The 14,374-nt window shown below is 41.3% G+C and overlaps 3 protein-coding genes across 4 annotated transcripts in view; all 3 read left to right on the forward strand.

The window, feature by feature from the left end:
- LOC123464528 (keratin-associated protein 4-11-like) overlaps positions 1-14,374 on the forward strand; it is a 31,211-nt gene that overhangs the window by 13,805 nt on the left and 3,032 nt on the right. The gene's annotated exons all lie outside the window — the stretch shown is intronic.
- LOC112583519 (keratin-associated protein 4-11-like) lies at positions 3,956-5,219 on the forward strand. 2 transcript variants are annotated; one of them, XM_044938978.2, is made up of 2 exons: positions 3,959-4,404; positions 4,489-5,219. In XM_044938978.2, the coding sequence occupies exons 1-2, from the start codon at positions 4,046-4,048 to the stop codon at positions 4,802-4,804; spliced, it is 675 nt and encodes a 224-aa protein (XP_044794913.1). In that variant the 5' UTR covers positions 3,959-4,045; the 3' UTR covers positions 4,805-5,219. The 2 variants fall into 2 exon arrangements, with proteins under 2 accessions (XP_025135025.1, XP_044794913.1); XM_025279240.3 differs by having other exon boundaries at positions 3,956-5,219.
- LOC123465556 (keratin-associated protein 4-7-like) lies at positions 11,121-12,217 on the forward strand. The gene has a single exon (XM_045164795.1). The coding sequence runs from the start codon at positions 11,191-11,193 to the stop codon at positions 11,803-11,805; it is 615 nt and encodes a 204-aa protein (XP_045020730.1). The 5' UTR covers positions 11,121-11,190; the 3' UTR covers positions 11,806-12,217.

Genomic DNA, 14,374 nt, shown 5'->3' on the forward strand with positions numbered 1-14,374 from the left:
CCTGCATTGCAGGCAGATTCTTTATCTTCTGAGTCCCCATGGAAGCCCCTGCATATTCACTGGAGTTCTGCTTTATTTTTGTAGCCAGAGCTTCAGTAGATTTGGTTTATTATTATTATTCAGAATATTCTGTTTATTCTGCCTTATAGTGGGGCTACCTTCAGTGCCAGGCAGGTGATATAAAGCAATGAAACAGACCTGGTGACAGTTCCTAGGTATTGCTGGTGACTGTGAGTTTAGGTCCAAGACAAAGAAGGGACCTTTCCAGTGCCATGCTTTATGTCCACTGAAACTCTATCCCAGCTTGATTTCTCCAGCTGTCCACTTCTGCTCATTTCCCTTCCCTTTTCTTCTAGAAGTCCTAATCCAAGAACACTTCTCAATAAACAACCTGTTTGCAATTTTTCATCGCTGGGTCTGCTTCTTAGGGAACTCATACAGTCCCCAAAAGCAATTTGTAATTCACAACAGTTAATTTGAGAGCTGGATAGACTGACTGAAATGTAGTTTTCATTTTTTAGTGTATAATAAGTTGGAGCTTAAACATAAACTTGGAAAACTTATGGAACTGAATATGTAGAGAGAACTGTGAATTTTATCCAAAGTACACATATTCTTTTCTAAGGATTTTATGTCACTTATACACCAATATCAGCTTTAGTTAAAAAAATTTAAATAACACAAAAGAATGTGTTCAGAAGTGAGTTTCCTGTTGTTGGTCTTTGCCAATTCCATTCAAAACCTATTTTCACAAACATACATTCTTATTGGATGCATTTGTATGACATTTATGTCTTTATTCATTAACCCAGCTTTAGCTGTACATTTTTTTGTTCTGATGTTTATTCAATATTATTTTTTGGCCTTCAGAAAATGTGAATACATTCCTCCAATATGAGATAAGTACATTATTTCACAGACTTCTCTACATATTTTTTATATTTATTACACAGATCTGTGAATTCATTTTTCCCACTACATGTTATGAAGAAATCTTGCTAAATACATGGGAAATCCATCAGTTTTCTATATCAGCCAAATTCACTGTTAACAATAATATTCAGTTGATTCTGTGGGATTTCCTGATGTACAATCATGGCAGCTAAGAGCCCCAGCCTCAGAATGTCCCCAGATTCATTCCCCAGTAACCCACAGTGGTAATCGCGTTATTAACTCAGACGTTTAGGTTTTTCTTTCTTTCCTGTCTTTGTTTCCACTTCCTCATCTGTACTTCCCAGAATCACTCCGCAAAGTGAACTACTTGCACTCACATCTCTGTCTCAATATCAACTTTGGGTGAAATTCAAATAAAAACAATAGATGTTCAGCAAATATTTTTAGCTGATTGATATTAAACCAGTGATGGTGGTTAATTCTCACAAAAGAGATCTAAATTGTGATATCTGGAAGTGCAGACAAGTGTCAACACTTGTGTTCACCTTCTTTCTATCATATCTGTTTCTGTGTTACTATATCACATGTATCCATGGTGTCCTATAAGTAAGTTCCATTCTATGAATCAAGTTTGAATTTCCACAAATGTGTTTTATCAAGTGACACGTTGCTTTTCACATAAACAAATGTGGTTTTCCTTAAGTGTAACCATGATCCCTTTGTTTGGAATGTTTCTTCCACTTTTCTCGACCAGGCAAACATACATATATTTTTTTTTTTTTATTTTATTTTTAAACTTTACATAACTGTATTAGATTTGCCAAATATCAAAATGAATCATATTTTTTAAAGAAACATGACATACCCTTAAGTCACCCCAAAGCCTTCATTCACTTCACATACATTTGTCACTAATGTGCTCTGTCTCAGTAACGAAATTAAATTTTATAGTTAATGCCTTCAGGGTGTCTGCATCGCAATAGTGGAATGACAGAAAGTAACTGTGGGACAGCAGAGAGTGCAAAATTCAGAGCACAATGCAGGAACAAATTATATTTAAACAGGGTAGTTAATCATTGGGAGGAAGCATTGAGGGGAAACCTGGGGTTCTGAGAAAGGAATAGTAGTTTGCAAAGATAACCATAAATATAAAACATTCCAAGAAGATGAAATGGCTTCAGCAAAGGCTTGCAAGCTTTATTTTCCACCTCTTCCTCAGCTGTCTTAAAACAGCTTAACTTCTGTTTAATCTTACAGAATATTCTTTTCCCCTTAATGTTTCTATGCTTCTTTGGCCTATTGCTTAAAGAAGTAGTAAGAATACATACTACATTATAGCTGCATTAAAGATTCAATACAAATAAAAGATATTCAGCACAATGCTCAGTGAACTCAGCACAATACCTGGTAAATTTAGCATGCTGCTGCTGCTGCTACTGCTGCTAAGTCGCTTCAGTCGTGTCCGACTCTGTGCGACCCCATAGACGGCAGTCCACCAGGCTCCCCTGTCCCTGGGATTCTCCAGGCAAGAACACTGGAGTGGGTTGCCATTTCCTTCTCCAATGCATGAAAGTGAAAAGTGAAAGCGAAGTCGCTCAGTCGTGTCCGACTCTTCGCGACCCCATGGACTGCAGCTTACCAGGCTCCTCTGTCCATGAGATTTTCCAGGCAGGAGTACTGGAGTGGGGTGCCATTGCCTTCTCTGAAATTTAGCATAATGCACAGTAAATACTCTGCAAATGATAAATATCATTATTCCTCACCTTTTATTGAAGATGTATGAAACTTATCCACATACTATATATGCTGATTTTAGTTTTTCATTTAAAAATAGCATAGGAAGCTCAGTCTGGTGCTCTAAGACAACCTAGAGGGGTGAAACGGGATTGGGGTGGGAGGGCGGATCAGAGGGAAAGGATATATATACAGTTAAGGCTGAATCACATTGTTGTACTGCAGAAAGCTACACAACCTTGTAAAGGAATTATCCTCCATCTAAAAAATAAGACTTAAAAAATAACTGCCATTCTTTTGAAAATGAAAGTTGCACATTCATGTCTAGCTTGTTGCGACCCAATGGACTATACAGTCCATGGAATTCTCCAGTCAAAATACTGGAATGGGCGGCCATTCCCTTCCCCCGGGGATCTTCCCAACCTAGGGATCAAACCCAGATCTCCCACATTGCAGGTGGATTCTTTCCCAGCTGAGCTATCAGGGAAGCTCTTCTTTTACCTATTTCCAAACTGTTTCTTAGGCATGTGTCTCATTCAAGCATCTACAGGAGGAAGATGAGGAGTTACATGTCAAGTTCTCTTACTACCCAACAGAATGTCTTCACTCAGTTGAAGCCTTATTAATTCCAAACATTTTTATATATAACGAATGCTTTTGTAATGAAATCTCCTGTGTACGTGTCTGACAACTAAAAGATAAATCAAAGTATCCCATTCTGGTTACCTAACCTGGGAGGCATAGAGCAAAAATGTGTTTCTTCTATTTAAAAGCTGTGAGTACTGCTAAGTGCTTGAGACCTTGGAGTGAAATCAGACACAGAATTTGTAACTTCCTCGTGGTCTATCTACCTGACCATCCAAGAGGCCCACAGAGGATCACATTCATCCATATTATTTGTGGGACATCCTCCCCTCAAACAGCTTGTTTTCTAATTCGTTTCCAGTGTTTAACCTCACCGGCACTTGTTCCCCTCACCTTTGAGACAAAAATATACATGAGTCATATAAGAAACTTTTTCTCTCTGAAGTTCAGAGAGCAGTGATAGGAGAGAATATCACACTCAAAAAATAAGTGTTGGAGTCATGACTAATGCTTTGTAAGCATTGAACCCACCAGGAGTAAAGGTGACACCCACAACAGGAGAACTAGGACAGGGCTTTCAATTGGACACACAGGTGCTTACCAGGAAAAGGAAAGGTATTATTTTCTCCATTTTCGAATACTGAATAAGAAATACATAATTATGTAATTAAATGATCAATTTTCCTAAGAGGGTAAACAATAACAAGGAAAGAATTATACAATGATAGCAGCTCTTCAGCAGGGTATAAAGGGGGCTGTGGGCTGAGAAGACTCTCAGACTCAAGAAGCTCACTTCCCTGGAAATTCACCCAGACCTCCACCTTTTGACACCATGGTCAGCTCCTGTTGTGGCTCCGTCTGCTCTGACCAGAGCTGTGGTCGAAGTCTCTGCCTGGAGACCTGCTGCCGCCCCAGCTGCTGCCAGACCACCTGCTGCAGGACCACCTGCTGCCGCCCCAGCTGTGGTGTGTCCAGCTGCTGCCGCCCGGTCTGCTGCCAGCCCACCTGCCCTCGCCCCACCTGCTGCATCTCTAGCTGCTATCGCCCCTCCTGCTGTGTTTCCAGCTGTGGTTCCAGCTGCTGCAGGCCTACCTGCTGCATCTCCAGCTGCTGCAGGCGCCAGTGCTGCCAGCCCACCTGCTCTCACCCCACCTGCTGCATCTCTAGCTGCTCCCACCCCTCCTGCTGTGGGTCCAGCTGTGGGTCCAGCTGCTGCAGGCCCACCTGCTGCATCTCCAGCTGCTACCGCCCCTCCTGCTGTGGGTCCAGCTGTGGGTCCAGCTGCTGCAGGCCTACCTGCTGCATCGCCAGCTGCTACCGCCCCTCCTGCTGTGCATCCAGCTGTGGGTCCAGCTGCTGCAGGCCTACCTGCTGCATCTCCAGCTGCTGCAGGCCCCGGTGCTGCCAGCCTGTGTGCTGCCAGCCCACCTGCTCCCGCATCTCCAGCTGCTGCCGCCCCTCTTGCTGTGGCTCCGCCTGCTGCCTGCGCCCAGTGTGTGGCCGGGTCTCCTGCCACACCACTTGCTATCGCCCCACCTGTGTCATCTCCACCTGCCCCCGCCCCGTGTGCTGTCCCTCCTCTTGCTGCTGAATCTCTGCTTTGAACATACTGCTTCCTCATTTCCTCCCTCCCCACAGTTGCAGAGCTTCTTTTTAAAATGTGGAGGATTCAAGAGAACTGGTCCCTTGAATTTCATAAGTAAACATCAGACAGACTGAGCCCTCGATCTAACTTCTCTCCAAACTCCCCCACTTCTAAATGAAATCACTCAGAATCTACCCAAAAATTACAATCTCCCAACACTCTTCCCTATTTCTTCAGGACATCTGTTTTTTCATGCTTAAGGGATTTGTCTCCATCACTAGTGAGGCCACTCGATTTTTATCTCTCTGATATGGAAATCCAATGAAGATTTTTTTGCTGTACTCTTTGGTAAAGATTTTCTTATGTCTTGTTATTTCCATGAACCTAAATAAACGTCTTCCTACTGGCACTGAAAATTGAATCTGATTGTTACTCTCTTTCGTTTTTTAAAGGATTTACATATTGATCCAAAGTAATTGAATTTTGCTTGCACCTGCCAAACAGCACAAATAATCAACCTTCAAGAGAGGTCAAATGACATTGACCACTGCCTAGTAATGTCAAGGAAATAGGTATATCAATCATTTTCTAGTCCTTATGGGGGAAAGGGGTGAAACTGAAGTGATAGAGCATCTATGAATATAATAACAGGAGGAGATATTTGGAAAGATTGAACACAATTCATGATTTTTAACAACACTAGCTTTCAGGGTTTTTTCACCTATAAAAGCATAGCATAGATAGTTTAGTTAAGTCTATGCATTTTCTACTTCGGGTCCCATGCAATGAGTCCTTCCTCCACATACACAGTGAAAATGTTAGCACTCAGCTGTGTCCAACTCTATGCGACTCTGTGGATTGTAGCCCACCAGGTTCCTCTGTCCACGGAATTCTGCAGGCAAGAATACTGGAGTGGGTTGCCATTCCGTTCGTTCTCCAGGGGATCTTTCTTCCCCAGGAATCGAACCCAGGCCTCCTGCACTGCGGGCAGATTCTTAATCTTCTGAGCCACCATGGAAGCCCCTACATGTATACAGTGGAATTCTTTTATTCTGGTAGCCAGAGCTTCAGTAGATTTGTTTTATTATTATTATTCAGAATATTCAGTTAATTCCGCCTTGTGGGGGGGCTACCTTCAGTGCCAGGCAGGTGATATAAATGAATGAAACAGACCTGGTGACAGTTCCTAGGTATTGCTGGTGACTGTGAGTTTATGTCGAACAGTAAAAAGGACCTTTCCAATGCCATGCTTAGATGTCCACTGAAACTCTATCCCAGCTTGATTTCTCCAACTGTCCACTTTTGCTCACTTCCCTTCCCTTTCCTCCTCCAAGTACTAATCCCAAATACACTTCTCGATAAATACCCTGTTTGCTAATTTTCATATCTGCGTCTGCTTCCTAGGAAACTCAAACAGTCCCCCAAAGCAATTTGTAATTCACAATAGTTAATTTAAGACTTGGAAAGACTGACTGAAATGTAGTTTTCATCTTTAGGTTTACAGGAAGTAGAAGCTTAATCATAATCTGAGAAAACTTATGGAAATGAATCTGTAGAGAGGACTGTGAATTTTATCTAAAGTACATTTATTCTTTTTTAAGGATTTAATGTCACTTATACACAAACACATGCTTTTAAAAAAAATGAATAACACAAAAGAATGTGATCAAAATGAGTTGCTCATCATTTAGTCTTTGCCAATCCCATTCAAAACCAATTTTTACAAATGGAAATACATTCTTATTGAACGCATTTGTATAACATCTATGTCTTTATTCACAAAGCCAGCTTTAGTTATACATTTTTTTTCTGATGTTTATTCAAATATTATTGTTTTGCCTTCAGGAAATGTTAATACATTACTCCAATACCTGGTCCTATATTATTAAATTATATTATTTGACAGATTTGTTAACATATATTTTATATTTATTGTTGAGAACTGTGAATACATGTGTCCCATTAGATTTTATGAAGAAATATTCCTAAGTGCATGCGAACTCTATCAGTGTTCTAAGCCAGTCAACTTCACTGTTAACAATAATATTCAGGTGATTCTTTGGGATTTTCTAGACATATAGTCATGGCAGTGAATAGCTCCCAGCCTCAGGTATGTCCCTGGATTCATTCCTCAGTTACCCACAGTGGTAACCGCATTATTAACCCAGACTTATGGGTTTTTCTTTCATTCCTGCCTTGCTTTCTCATTTCCTCATGTGTACTTCCCAGAATCCCCAACCCCACCCCCCAAGTGAACTACTTGCACTCACATTTATGTTTCAATATCTATTTTGGGTGCAATTGAAACAAAGACAATGGATGTTCAGCAAATTTTTTTGTTGATTGATATTAAACCAGTGGTGGTGGTTACTTCTCAAAAAAGAGAGCTAAACTGGGATGTCTGGAAGTGAAGAGAACTAGTTTCAGCATTTGTGTTCACCTCCTTTCTATCATATCTGTTTCTGTGTTAATACAGTATATGTATCCATGGTATCCTACAAGTAAGTTCCATTTTATGGATCAAATTTGAACTTCCACAAATGTGTTTTATCAGGTGACATGCTGTTTGCCACATAAACAAATGTGGTTTTCCTCAAGTGTAACCATGATCCCTTTGTTTGGAATGTTTCTCCCACTTTTCACTACCAGGCAAATGAGTAATAATTTTTAAAGTTCCATTACCTACCCATAAGTCATCCAAAAGCCTTCATTTACTCAACAAACATTTGTCACTAACATGCTCTATCCCAGTAACCAAATTAAATTTTATAGTTCATGCCTTCAGGGTGTCTGCATAGCAGTAGTGGAATAGAAAGTAACTGTGGGACAGCAGAGAGTGCAAAATTCGGAGCACAATGCAGGGACAAATTATATTTGAACAGGGTAGTTAATCATTGGGAGGAAGCATTCAGGGAAACCTGGGGTATGGACAGAGAAATAGTAGTTTGCAAAGATAACCACAATTATAAAACATTCCAAGAAGATGAAACGGCTTCAGCAAAGGCTTTCAAGCTTTATTTTCCACCTCTTCCTCAGCTGTCCTAAAACAGCTTAACTTCTGTTTAATCTTACAGATTTTTTTTTTTGGTCCTCTTAATGTTTCTGTGCTTCTTTGGACTATTGCTTAAAGAAGGAGTAAGAATATACACTATATTATATGCTGTAGTAAAGATTCAAAACAAATATAAGATATTAAGCACAATGCCTGGTAAATTTAGCATCAGTTCAGTTCAGTTCAGTTCAGTTGCTCAGTCGTGTCCCACACATTGCGACCCCATGAATCATAGCACGTCAGGCCTCCCTGTCCATCACCAACTCCCGGAATTCACTCAAACTCACGTCCATAAAGTCGGTGATGCCATCCAGCCATCTCATCCTCTGTCGTCCCCTTTTCCTCCTACCCCCAATCCCTCCCAGCATCAGTCTTTTCCAATGAGTCAACTCTTCACATGAGGTGGCCAAAGTACTGGAGTTTCAGCTTTAGCATCATTCCTTCCAAAGAACACCCAGGGCTGATCTCCTTCAGAATGGACTGGTTGGATCTCCTTGCAGTCCAAGGGACTCTCAAGAGTCTTCTCCAACACCACAGTTCAAAAGTATCAATTCTTCAGTGCTCAGCTTTCTTCACAGTCCAACTCTCACATCCATACATGACCACAGGAAAAACCATAGCCTTGACTAGACGGACCTTTGTTGGCAAAGTAATGTCTCTGCTTTTGAATATGCTATCTAGGTTGATCATAACTTTCCTTCCAAGGAGTAAGCATCTTTTAATTTCATGGCTGCAGTCACCATCTGCAGTGATTTTGGAGCCACAAAAAATAAAGTCTGACACCGTTTCCACTGTTTCCCCATCTATTTCCCATGAAGTGATGGAACCAGATGCCATGATCTTAGTTTTCTGAATGCTGAGCTTTAAGCCAACTTTTTCACTCTCCTCTTTCACTTTCATCAAGAGGCTTTTGAGTTCCTCTTCACTTTCTGCCATAAGGGTGGTGTCATCTGCATATCTGAGGTTATTGATATTTCTCCCGGAAATCTTGATTCCAGCTTGTGCTTCTTTGAGCTCAGTGTTTCTTATGATGTACTCTGCATATAAGTTAAACAAGCAGGGTGACAATATACAGCCTTGACGTACTCCTTTTCCCATTTGGAACCAGTCTGTTGTTCCATGTCCAGTTCTACTGTTGCTTCCTGACCTGCATATAGGTTTCTCAAGAAGCAGGTCAGGTGGTCTGGTAGTCACATCTCTTTCAGAATTTTCCACAGTTTATTGTGACCCACACAGTCAAATGCTTTGGCATAGTCAATAAAGCAGAAATAGATGTATTTCTGGAACTCTCTGGCTTTTTCCATGATCCAGTGGATGTTGGCAATTTGATCTCTGGTTCCTCTGCCTTTTCTAAAACCAGCTTGAACATCAGGAAGTTCACGGTTCGCGTATTGCTGAAGCCTGGCTTGGAGAATTTTGAGCATTACTTTACTAGCATGTGAGATGAGTGCAATTGTGTGGTAGTTTGAGCATTCTTTGGCATTGCCTTTCTTTGGGATTGGAATGAAAACTGACCTTTTCCAGCCCTGTGGCCACTGCTGAGTTTTCCAAATTTGCTGGCATATTGAGTGCAGCACTTTCACAGCATCATCTTTCAGGATTTGAAATAGCTCAACTGGAATTCCATCACCTGCACTAGCTTTGTTCGTAGTGATGCTTTCTAAGGCCCACTTGACTTCACATTCCAGGTTGCCTGGCTCTAGGTTAGTGATCATACCATCGTGATTATCTTGGTCATAAAGATCTTTTTTGTGCAGTTCTTCTGTGTATTCTTGCCACCTGTTCTTAGTATCTTCTGCTTCTGTTAGGTCCATACCATTTCTGTCCTATATTGAGCCCATCTTTGCATGAAATGTTCCCTTGGTATCTCTAATTTTCTTGAAGAAAAAAAATTTCTCTTCAAGAAATTTAGCATAATGCACAGTAAATACTCTAAAAATGATAAATATCATTATTCCTCATCTTATTGAAGATGTATGAAACTTATCCACATACTATATATGTTGATTTTAGTTCTTCATTTAAAAATAACATAGGAAGCTCAGTCCGGTGCTCTATGACAACCTAGCGGGTGGGATGGGATTGTGGTTTGAGGGCGGCTCAGATGGCGGGGACATATATATATACTTATGGCTGAATCACATTGTTGTACTGCAGAAACCTACTCAATCTTATAAAGGAATTATCCTCCATTTAAAAAATAAAGACTTAAAAAAATAACTGTCATTCTTTTGAAAATGAAAGTCACTCAGTCAAGTCCAGGTCTTTGCAACCCAATGGACTACCCGGTCCATGGAATTCTCCAGGTCAGAATACTGGAATGAGGGGCCTTTCCCTTCTCCAGGGGATCTTCCCAACCCAGGGTTGAACCCAGATCTCCCACATTGCAGGTGGATTCTTTCCCAGCTGAGCTATCAGGGAAGCCCTTAGTTTAACTATTGCCAAACTGTTTCTTAGGCATATGTCTCATACAAGCATCAACAGGAAAAAGATGAGGAGTTACCTGTCAAGTTCTCTTACTACCCAACAGAATTCTTGGATCCATATTTTTGAAGGCTTAATAACGCCAAACTTCTTTGTAATTAATGAATGCTTTTATAATGAAATATCTGTGTACATGTCTGACAACTAAAAGATAAACCAAAACAGCCCATTCTAGTTGCTTAGCCTGGGAGGCATACAGCAAAAATGTGTTTCTTCTCTTAAAAGCTGTGAGTATTGCTAAGGGCTTGAGATGGTGTGAAATCAGACACAGAATTTGAAAATTCCTCATAGTCTACCTATCTTCCTGACCATTCAAGACGCCCACTTAGGATCACATTCATCCACATTATTTGTGGGACATCCACCCCCAAACATCTTTCTTTCTAATTCCTTTCCAGTGTTTCACCTGACCAGTACTTGTTCCCCTCACCCTTGACAACAAAATATAAACGAGCTGTATAAGAAATTTTTCTCTCTGAAGTTCAGAGAGCAGTGATAGGAGAGAATATCACATTCTAAAAAAAGATGCTAGAGTCATATGATAAAAGCTTTGTAAGACATGAACCAACCAGTAGAAAAGGAAGAAGTGGGACAGGGCTTTCAATTGGGCACACAGGCACTTACCAGGAAAAGGAAAGGTATTATTTTCTCCATTTTGGACTACTGCATCAGAAACACACAATTATGTAATTAAATGATCAATTTTCCTAGGGGGTTAAACAATAACAAGGAAATAATGATGTAATGGTAGCAGCTGTTCAGCAGGATATAAAGGGGGCTGGGGACCAAGAAGACTCTCAGACTCAAGAAGCTCACTTCCCTGGAAACTCACCCAGAACCTCTACCCTCTGACACCATGGTCAGCTCCTGTTGTGGCTCCGTCTGCTCTGACCACAGCTGTGGCCGAAGTCTCTGCCAGGAGACCTGCTGCCGGCCCAGCTGCTGCCAGACCACCTGCTGCAGGACCACCTGCTGCCGCCCCAGCTGCGGTGGGTCCAGCTGCTGCCGCCCGGTCTGCTGCCAGCCCACCTGCCCTCGCCCCACCTGCTGCATCTCTAGCTGCTACCGCCCCTCCTGCTGTGTTTCCAGCTGTGGGTCCAGCTGCTGCAGGCCCACCTGCTGCATCTCCAGCTGCTGCAGGCCCCAGTGCTGCCAGCCCACCTGCTCTCACCCCACCTGCTGCATCTCTAGCTGCTGCCGCCCCTCCTGCTGTGCGTCCAGCTGTGGGTCCAGCTGCTGCAGGCCCACCTGCTGCATCTCCAGCTGCTGCAGGCCCCGGTGCTGCCAGCCTGTGTGCTGCCAGCCCACCTGCTCCCGCATCTCCAGCTGCTGCCGCCCCTCTTGCTGTGGCTCCGCCTGCTGCCTGCGCCCAGTGTGTGGCCGGGTCTCCTGCCACACCACTTGCTATCGCCCCACCTGTGTCATCTCCACCTGCCCCCGCCCCGTGTGCTGTCCCTCCTCTTGCTGCTGAATCTCTGCTTTGAACATACTGCTTCCTCATTTCCTCCCTCCCCACAGCTGCAGAGCTTCTTTTTAAAATGTGGAGGATTCAAGAGAACTGGTCCCTTGAATTTCATAAACAAACACCAGACATACTGAGCCCACATTCTAACTTCTGTCCAAACTCCCTCCCTTCTAAGTGAGAACACTCAGGATGTTCAAGGAAATTACATTCTCCCAACACTCTTCCCTATTGTTTTAGGACATATGTTTTTCATGCTTTAGGAATTGTCTCCATCACTTGTGGGGCCACCGATTTTTATCTCTCTGACATGGAAATCCAATGAAGATTTTTTTGGTGTACTCTTTGTTAAAGATTTTCTTATGTCTTGTTATTTCCATGAACCTAAATAAACGTCCTCCTAGTGACACTGAAAATTGAATTTGTATGTTACTCTCTTTCTTTTTTATAAGTATTTACATTTCATTCCAAAGTAATTGTATTTTGCCTGCACTGCCAAATAGCACAAATTAATCAACCTTCAAGAGAGGTAAAATAACACTGATCACTATTAGTTATGTTTAGAAAATAGATAAATAATCATTTTCTAGTCTTTATGGGGCAAAAGGGTGAAACTGTAGTGATAAAGCATCTATGAATACAATAACAGGAGGAAAGTTTTGGAAAGATTGAACACAATTCATGATTTTTAACAACACCACCTTTCAGGGTTTTTTTCACCTATTAAAGCAATGGATAGATAGTTTAGTAAAGTCTATGTATTTTCTGCTTTGGGTCACATGCCATGAGTCCTTCATCCACATACACAGTGAAAATGTTAGTCACTCAGCCGGGTCCAACTCTATGCGACCCCGTGGGTTGTAGCTCAGCAGGCTCCTCTGTCCACAGAATTCTGCAGGCAAGAATACTGGAGTGGATTGCCATTCCGTTCTCCAAGGGATCTTTCTGCCCCAGGGGTCGAACCCAGGTCTCCTGCATTGCTGACAGATTCTTTATCTTCTGAGCCACAATGGAAGCCCCTACATATACAGTGGAGTTCTGCTTTATTTTTGTAGCCAGAGCTTCAATAGATTTGATTTATTATTATTATTCAGAATATTCCATTTATTCTGCTTTATAGAGGGGCTACTTTCAGTGCCCGGAAGGTGATATAAATGATTGAAACAGACTTTATGACAGTTCCTAGGTATTGCTGGAATGTGTGATTTTATGTCCAAGAGAAAAAAAGGGAACTTTCTAGTGCCATGCTTAGATGTCCACTGAAACTTTTTCCTAGACTGATTTCTCCAACTGTCCACTTCTGCTCACTTCCCTTCTCTTTCCTTCTACAACTGCTAATCTCACAAGCACTTCTCAATAAACATCTTGTTTGTATATTTCAATCTCTGAGTCTGCTTCCTAGGGAACTCAAACAGTCCCCCAAAGCAATTGGTAATTCACAATAATTAATCTGAGAGCTGGAAAGACTGCCTGAAATGTAGTTTTCATCTTTTAGTATATAATATGTACGAGCTTAAACATAAACATAGAAAGCTTATGAAACTGAATCTGTAAAGAGAACTGTGAATTTTATTGAAATTACATATTCTTTTCTAAAGGTTTTATGTCACTTATACATAAACACATGGCTTTTTAAAAAATTTAAATAACACAGAAGAATGTGATCAAAATTTAGTTTCCTATCATTAGGCTTTGGCAATCCCATTCAAAACCTAGTTTTACAAATGGAGATATATTCTTATTGAATGCATGTGTATGACATTTATGTCTTTATTCACTAACCCAGCTTTAGCTCTACATTTTTTTGTTCTGATGTTTACTCAAATATTATTTTTTGGCCTTCAGGAAATGTTAATACATTCCTCCAATACCAGGTACATATATTATTTTACAGACTTGTTTACATATTTTTATATTTTAGCACAGATCTGTGAATTCATTTTCCCATTATATTTTATGAAGAAATCGTGCTAAATGCATAGGAAATCCATCAGTTTTCTATATTAGCCAACTTCACTGCTGACAATAATATTCAGTTGATTCTGTGGGATTTTCTAGACACACAGTCATGGCAGCTAATAGCCCCCAGCCTCAGGTAGGTCGCCAGATTCATTCCGCAATTACCCACAGTGTAACCGCATTATTATAGACGTATGGGCTTTTCTTTCATTCCTGCCTTGCTTTCCCACTTCCTCAGGTGTACTTCCCAGAATCGCCCCCCCCAAAGTAAACTACTTGCACTCACATCTTTGTCTCAATATATACTTTTAAACCAGGGATGGTGGCTAATTCTCACAAAAGAGAGCTAAATTGGGATGTCCAGAAGTGAAGAGAACCAGTGTCAACATATGGATTCACCTCCTTTCTATCATATCTGTTTCTGTGTTAATACAGTATATGTATCCACGGTGTCCTATAAGTAAGTTCGATTCTGTGCATCAAATTTGAACTTCCACAAATGTGTTTTATCAGGTGACACGTTGCTTGCCACTTAAACAAATGTGGTTTTCCTCAAGTGTAACCATGATCCCTTTGTTTGGAATGTTTCTCCCACTTTTCTCAACCAGGCAAAACAGAC

Source organism: Bubalus bubalis, chromosome 3 (genome assembly GCF_019923935.1).
Source record: "Bubalus bubalis isolate 160015118507 breed Murrah chromosome 3, NDDB_SH_1, whole genome shotgun sequence".
NCBI lineage: Eukaryota > Metazoa > Chordata > Mammalia > Artiodactyla > Bovidae > Bubalus > Bubalus bubalis.

Coding starts and splice junctions, on each gene's coding strand:
- LOC123465556 (XM_045164795.1), top strand. CDS start 11,191: ATGGTCAGCTCCTGTTGTGGCTCCGTCTGCTCTGACCACAGCTGTGGC.
- LOC112583519 (XM_025279240.3), top strand. CDS start 4,046: ATGGTCAGCTCCTGTTGTGGCTCCGTCTGCTCTGACCAGAGCTGTGGT.